Source organism: Cryptosporidium hominis, assembly GCF_000006425.1.
Source record: "Cryptosporidium hominis TU502 chromosome 4 CHRO014096, whole genome shotgun sequence".
Taxonomy (NCBI): domain Eukaryota; phylum Apicomplexa; class Conoidasida; order Eucoccidiorida; family Cryptosporidiidae; genus Cryptosporidium; species Cryptosporidium hominis.
The window spans coordinates 1-7,599 of NW_667103.1; the positions used below are offsets into that span (position 1 = coordinate 1).

The window sequence follows — 7,599 nt, forward strand, 5'->3', positions numbered from 1 at the left end:
GACATTACTGCCTGGAACTTGCGTATATTGCAATATTTGCCAAGTAAGGATTATATTAAATCCAGCATATTATTTGAATAATTGGAGAACGCATATGATTGTATTTCTGCATAAAGCATTATCAAAAGCAGTTGGTAGTCCACAATTCTTGGACGAAATAGACTTTTGTTTAGAAAAAGAGGAAGATTCATACTTTGATTCTGTAAATGTATTGGGTTATGACAATAATAATATAGATAATTTTACAGAAACTAATTGTGGTGTTAATACAATTAATAATATTCAGTACATAAATAACGATGACAACAATCAAAATGATAACATTAATATAACTAATTGTATGGAAAATTATGATTTAATGATAAAGAATCCAAGGATATTATCATATATTAGTGATTCAGCTAAAAACAATAATGAAATTATTATTGACAGAATTGGGAATAATACTACACAATATGGAACAAATCAATATGATAATAAAGTTATGGAGATATTAGAGGAAGAAAATGATAACAAAAGTAATTTAGAAAGTTTAAATATTAGAGATATGAATGATGAAGATATATCAAGAAGTAATATTGATACTGTGGGAGGTGAATTGGAAATAAAGAATCATATTCAACAAAATAACATTCAGATTGAAAAACAAGAGTATGTAATACATCCATTAATATCAAATTTAGGAATGGAAAAAAATCAAATAGCTCAAGAATTTAGCTTTATTTTGGGAGATGAGTTATATAATACTGGATTATATTCACACAATTCTGAAATAGTTGATAATAATACTAATACTAATAATAATAGCAATAGCAAAATATTATACGATGATGAAACTTTTCATGATAAAGGGAAGTTATTAAATAGTAATTATTTACAAGTTTATCAAAATGACACGAGTAAAAATAGTAATATTACCTATAGCGAGAGTGATTTGAACTTGGATAAAAATAAGACAACAAATAATGTCGTTAAATATTTTAATACAAATATAATTAATAACTTTGACAATTTAAATAAAGTGGAAAAATCACAAGATAATTTAATAGAAGAAATTAATGAAAGTAAATTTCAAAACAATTTAGCCGTTAGTGAAAATAATTGTCAACTCAATAATAATTATTTATCATTAGGGATACCAGTAATTTCTCCAATAATAAGAACTAACTTTGAACAAATTGGAACATTCTATTGCCCAGGAATTAATAAAGTTAGATATTGGGCAATGTGTTTTATTGGTTCTGAAAGATCTACGGAACCTGAATTTGATTTAAATAATTATAGTGATACAAGACGAGTATTCTATAAACAGTCAATAATTACAAAAGTAAGTCCAAATCACGAACCAGAACATCAAGGAGTAGTTCATCATCCTAATTGTTTGGAAATTGTACCGAAACCTAATGAACCATGCGAAAGGTGTAGCTTATATATTAATAACAGACAATTAGCGCGAGTTATTAGTAAAAGAGCTACTCGACTACAAGAGATGTGGGATAGGGTAGTAGCTGGCGAAAGTATTATAAACGGAGGTAAGATCCCACAGTCTATTATTTCTGCATATAATCATAGGATAGACCACTGGTCCAGATGTAATGATCCCTTAGAAGCTATCACACGAGCTCTTGCTGGTTGTAGACAAAGAGACTACACCAACTTCTTTTGGAAAATACGTGAAAATTTACTAAAAAATTCCAGGTTAATTAGGAATCAGCTATAACAAAATAAAAATTTATTAGGTTTAATACGCACACAGTTTCCCGCCTAATGTTGTATTCATTGTTAACCCCTCAAAATAATAGAAATGTTAAAAATTGTAAATAATATATTTTGGGATAAATTAATTAAATATAATTATGCGTAAATTTTGTATCAATTTTTTGGGGGCACGCATATCCAATTTTTGAAAATTCTTATATTTTAAAATTATATAATTCCTTTTTTTTTTTTTTTTTTAATTTTTGGGTGTCTATAGCAATTACTTGCTCTTTTTTTTTTAGAGTCATAAATATTTCTTAAAAATAAATAAATATGCCAGTTCACAAGGTGACTTCAGTAGATGGTAAGTTTTGATGAATTCGATTGAATAAAATTGTTGAGTAAACAAAGTGTGTTGGATAGAGATTGAGCTGAACTGCATATTGGCATTTATTCGTGAATGATATTAGAATATATGTCTAAAATTGAAGTCATATTTTGCAGCAGGTTGTATCTATCTAACTTTGTAACCCAATTTTATTTGATTTTAATGTTTGAAGGGCTTGGAAGTCATTCATTAAAAAAAAAAAAAAAAGAAAGTCCTAACTTTCCGTTTTTAATTTCTTTTTGATATTTTTTCTTACAATTTTTGGATTTTTAGAATACAAAGCTTACGTCTCAAGACAAGGTCTTGTTGTTGTTGATTACTTTGCCACATGGTGTGGCCCATGTAATATGATTGCTCCAAAATTGGAAGAATTTAGTGAGCAAGTCAAAGATGTTTGTTTTATCAAGGTTGATGTCGATTCTCTCCCTAGTGTCGCAGACGCAGAGTCCGTTAGAGCTATGCCTACATTCAAATTCTTTTTGAATGGCAAGGAAGTAAAGAGTGTGGTTGGCGCAAATTTCGAGATAATTCAGCAAGCAGTTTTGGCTAATAAACCATAATTACTATTAATTGGTACTAGCTAGTCGAGATCTTAATCTTTCCCTTTTTTGAGTGGGCCTTAAAATGTTCTTATTACACTAAATGATCAAGTACTTTATTTGTTTTGTATTGCATAATTGTTTTTTTTTTTAGATCTTTGTATTTGTCACTGATTGCTTCTTTGATATATTATAGAATTAACAGTGAAGTTTGATTCTTTGGTTCATCTAAACTATGAATTTAAAATTGCTTGTGAAAGAATGGAATAAAAATGAGTTAAAAAGGTTTAAATTAAAATGGAATCATAATTTGAATAAGAATATTACAATTATTAATAAATATAAAGTTAATTTGAATGAATTTAAATTACTATATACTTAAATCATTCAACTATTTACATTCACAAATCAAACTAATGTTTTCACCTCTCAAAAGTAGCTGTCCTACACTAGTTTCTTTTCTAACTTCTTTTTTTGTATATACTTCAGATGCTTGGTCAAGCACAATATTCATATATTCATCAAAACCCTAAGGATGTATTAAAAGTTATTTAATAGAAATGAATAATAATAAATAATAAATAAATTGATAGCTTACCTGTATTACTCCCTCCAAAACTAAATCCTTGTGATCATATAACCAAATTTGTACTCTTTGTTTAGATGTAAACAAGTGGAAAATCTGGTTGATTGGTTGCAACATCATTTTTTGAGTCTTTCTCTTTGTTTGAGAATTCATCTTTGTTAAAATTTCTCAATAGTTTACTTCTCTTACTCTTTGAAATTTAAATATTTAATAAAATTATTTTATTTAATATTAATATAAATTTTTATATTTTTAAATATTCCAATTCGTTATCTTTTTAATTTTTTTTTAATTTATAAAATAATTAAATTATATAATAAATGACTATTCCCCACAAAACCCGCCCAAAAATACGTCAACACTAAAAATAATAAAATGCAGTAATTGAAAAAATAATTAGATGAATTAACAGCAAATAATTATTAAATAAGAATAATTAAACAACCTTTTAAATGATTTACCTTAGTTAATATGTCTTTTTATATTCACATAGAGAAAAATACATTAATTATATTTTAATTAATAATTGACGATAGATATTTCTCATTATTTTTATATGGCTTTTGACTATTTGCAATTTTTAAGTCCTTATGTTTACTAAGTTCTTTGATTTGAAATAATCAGAATTTTTTATCTTTAAGTGAATTTTATAATTAGTCATCATCTTTTGTACATCTTCTACACATCAACATTACCATACATATCATCATTGTAACAATTGCTCCAAATGCAATAGTAGTGAAAGACAAAGCACTGGGAGTTGCTGCTCCTCCCATTGCTCCTGGAATACCTCCTTGTCCGGATGCCATTCCCACTCCTTGAGCAGCCATTCCACCAACTGCTGCAGGCGCTCCAGGAGTGGCACCTGCTGCCGCTCCAGGAGTAGCACCTGCTGCCGCTCCAGGAGTAGCACCTGCTGCCGCTCCAGGAGTAGCACCTGGAACAGCTCCGGAAACAGCAGCTGTTGCAGCTCCTGGAGCAGCCGCCGCCATTGGATTTGCTGCAGCTCCAGCAGAACTCGCTCCCGCAAGAGGATTAGCAACACCAGGAGTAGTCATTGCAGGGTTAACAACTAGTGGTGAACCTGTTGCACTTTGGATTCCCGTGGAAACTGCAGAACCTGCAAGACCAAGTAAAAAATTGCCTAAGCCTCCTTCTTTAAGCCTTTCCTTATATCTTACGCATTCTGAATTTCTTGTAACTATTAATAAAAATAACGTTATTAACAAAAATACTGAATTATAAGGTTTTTTTAAAGACCGATTTAAAAATGGCATTATTTTCTGTAGTAATTCAGTATTTTCAATTCTCCATTAATAATAATTGATTTCCAAGAGTTAATATTACTGTTGTTATCTTTTTTTAATATATATTAAAATCTTTCTATCTATATAAATATAAATATTTATGTATTGTTTAGTTGTTTATTATTTTGAGATTGAATTTTTGTTAAAACGATTAAAAATATGTCATTAAATTATTTATATGAAAAATAAAGTAAATTATTATTTAATTTTAGTGTGCACATTATTAGCTAATTTAATTATTTTTTTTTTAATACAGGGTGCATATTTATTATTTTCAAATTTAATACTTTTTAGATAGATTTTTCCTTTTAGGTGTTTTGTAATATAAATTCAAATTCAAACAATTAATTTCAATCATTTTAACTTTATAATATTTTAACCAAGATATATTGTTAAAAAAATATTAACCACTTAAGCCTAAATCTTATAATCACACAATACTAATAATTACATGTAGAGTAAAATAGAAAAACTAACAGACTGGCGCCATAATTCAAAATTAGTAAAATTGATAAATTAAGTGTAAATCTAATTAATTTTTTTTAATAATAGATGTTGATTCTAAAGAATTTCTAGTATGATTAATGTTTCTATTAAAGCAAAATGCAGAGGATAGTACAAAATAGTTTCCAATAATTAAAGCAATAATGAAGCCAAATATAAATAGTGCAGATTTGAAGGAAATTTGATCAAGGAATGTATTAATAATTTCGCCAATAATTTGAGCTGTAAAAATAGACTTTCTTGCAATAATTGTGGGATTCTGTGACATACATCTTTCCCATTCAGTACATTTAGATTCCATTGCTGGCACTCTTTGCTCTGGGTGGCACTTATTATCAACATAGTGTTTTGAACATATATTCATTTCATCCAATATGTTAGTGATTGAAATTTGAATTTTTGATTCAATATCATTTTTAATTACAAATATTATTCCAAATATTATATATAATGTGATAAAAACTATTATTATGTTAAAAATTAGCCGAATAAATTCATGTGTATTTTCAATATTCATCCTTTTTAAAGAATTAATATATGAGTTCTGATTCAAACCATGAGAAAGTTGATTAAATGAATTATAATTAAATTTTTCTGAATTGCAATCGTTATTTATAGCTTTGATTTCTCTTTTTTTAAGTAAATTTAAACCTTTACAATAATAATTGTTATTACGTGGTGGTAGGGAATTTGATCTATTTGATAAGGTTTGGTTAATTTTATTGCAATTATTGTCAATATATTTATAATTAATTGTTAAATTTGGTTTTAGTTTATCGTTGTTTTCTTCTTTATTCAATTTTTGATCAATTGGTTTAAAACTGTTTATAAAATCAGTTGTTTTTATATGCTCTGAATTCTTTTTGTTATCAAAAGTTAGAAAGTTATTATCAACTAAGCCATTACTACTTTCATCAATTATCATTGCATTGATCATATCTTCGTCAAATTTCTCTTCCTTTAAAATTTTTGGACTTAATTTTAACATTAATTTCTGACTTAACTCCTCAATTTCTAACTCTTCTAATACTGTATTACTCATATCAACATTATAATCAATTAAAATAAATATAAATAACAAATAATTAATATAATTAATGTATTTTTTTCTTTTTTTTTTAAATGCTAAGTTACTTTGTTTTCTTAATTCTAATATTTGAAAATCATCTTTGATTATTAATATTAAAAGCTTGGCGCCAATTAAGTTTCTAGAAAAATTTACTTGTATTAATACAAGTATTTATTTTTATTAATATTGCTGCTTTCTTTGCTTCATGATATTATTTCTAAAATTTTCCTGGACATCCTTCAGACTAATTTTCTTTGAGTTTGGATCAATAGTCTCTGAATTTTGCAAATTTGCATTTAAAGCATTGGCTTTAATATCAGAATCTAAATGATTGTTTTGCTTTATATTAATCATTGAATTTGGAATGAATACTGTGGGTCTCTTGATCCCAGTTTTAATGCTATTGTTCATTTCATTTTCATTGTTATTATTGACATTTTCAAGTTCGATCAAATCATCTGAATTAATAACTATATTATCTTCTTTCAATACATCATCAATAAATTCAGCCTCAACCAACTCATCTTGTAATGATTTAATACCCTCAATTTCTTTTGAATCAACATTATTTCCCGACATATAATATATTGAATATCTCTTTCTTTGGCCTCTCATTGTTGATGTACATAGTAATGGAGAATTGTTTTGATCAGTTTCATCATCCTCTTCATCATTATTTGGTAAATTTTTCCTTCATGATTAGATATAGATGTTCCTGTTCTTTCTAACTCCATTGGTTCATCAAGTTGTGTTATTAATGTATTTGCCTTTGCCTCCTTTCTANTATTCATCTTAAGGTGGTCGTTTAAATATAATGTATCATTCTCGATATCTTCAGTAGATTCATTCCTGCTCCTCTTAACCTTACGTTCTGAGGAGTTTCTCGATATAATTTCATTATTGCTCTTTTCTTTTTCCTCCTTTTCGATTCTTTCTCTTTCGATCCTTTCCTTTTCTTCTCTTTCAATTCTTTCTCTCTCGATCCTTTCCTTTTCTTCTCTTTCAATTCTTTCTCTTTCAATCCTTTCTCTTTCTTCTCTTTCAATTCTCTCTCTTTCAATTCTTTCTCTTTCTTCTCTTTCAATTCTCTCTCTTTCTTCTCTTTCAATTCTTTCTCTTTCAATCCTTTCTCTTTCTTCTCTTTCAATTCTTTCTCTTTCTTCTCTTTCAATTCTTTCTCTTTCTTCTCTTTCAATTCTTTCTCTTTCTTCTCTTTCAATTCTTTCTCTTTCTTCTCTTTCAATTCTTTCTCTTTCTTCTCTTTCAATTCTTTCTCTTTCCTCCCTTTCGATTCTTTCTCTTTCTTCTCTCTTAATACATACATATCTTCTCAATGCTTTGCAAATTTGTATACATGCATTTTTTCTCTTAATATGCCTATATAATGAAAAAAATTTAATCGAACATCTTATCATTACTAAATAGTTATTACATTTCTTCCTCAACCAATGTTTATATAAAGAATTAATGCATTCAATTTTCCAATCCATAGAATTCTCTTGATCACA

The 7,599-nt window shown here is 27.3% G+C and overlaps 5 protein-coding genes across 5 annotated transcripts; 2 read left to right on the forward strand and 3 right to left on the reverse strand.

Moving 5' to 3' along the window:
* Positions 1-94: 94 nt before the first annotated feature.
* Chro.40187 (hypothetical protein) lies at positions 95-1,720 on the forward strand. Its single annotated transcript, XM_660739.1, has 1 exon — positions 95-1,720. The coding sequence occupies one exon, from the start codon at positions 95-97 to the stop codon at positions 1,718-1,720; it is 1,626 nt and encodes a 541-aa protein (XP_665831.1).
* A 713-nt stretch (positions 1,721-2,433) lies between these two features.
* Positions 2,434-2,646, forward strand: Chro.40188 (thioredoxin; Trx1p). The annotated part of the gene is made up of 1 exon (XM_660740.1): positions 2,434-2,646. One exon carries the CDS (start codon positions 2,434-2,436, stop codon positions 2,644-2,646), a length of 213 nt encoding a protein of 70 aa, XP_665832.1.
* Positions 2,647-3,864: 1,218 nt separating this feature from the next.
* Chro.40189 (hypothetical protein) lies at positions 3,865-4,488 on the reverse strand. The annotated part of the gene is made up of 1 exon (XM_660741.1): positions 3,865-4,488. One exon carries the CDS (start codon positions 4,486-4,488, stop codon positions 3,865-3,867), a length of 624 nt encoding a protein of 207 aa, XP_665833.1.
* A 562-nt stretch (positions 4,489-5,050) lies between these two features.
* Chro.40190 (hypothetical protein) lies at positions 5,051-6,064 on the reverse strand. The annotated part of the gene is made up of 1 exon (XM_660742.1): positions 5,051-6,064. The coding sequence occupies one exon, from the start codon at positions 6,062-6,064 to the stop codon at positions 5,051-5,053; it is 1,014 nt and encodes a 337-aa protein (XP_665834.1).
* Positions 6,065-6,702: 638 nt separating this feature from the next.
* Positions 6,703-7,581, reverse strand: Chro.40191 (hypothetical protein). The annotated part of the gene is made up of 1 exon (XM_660743.1): positions 6,703-7,581. One exon carries the CDS (start codon positions 7,579-7,581, stop codon positions 6,703-6,705), a length of 879 nt encoding a protein of 292 aa, XP_665835.1.
* Between the last annotated feature and the right edge of the window lie 18 nt (positions 7,582-7,599).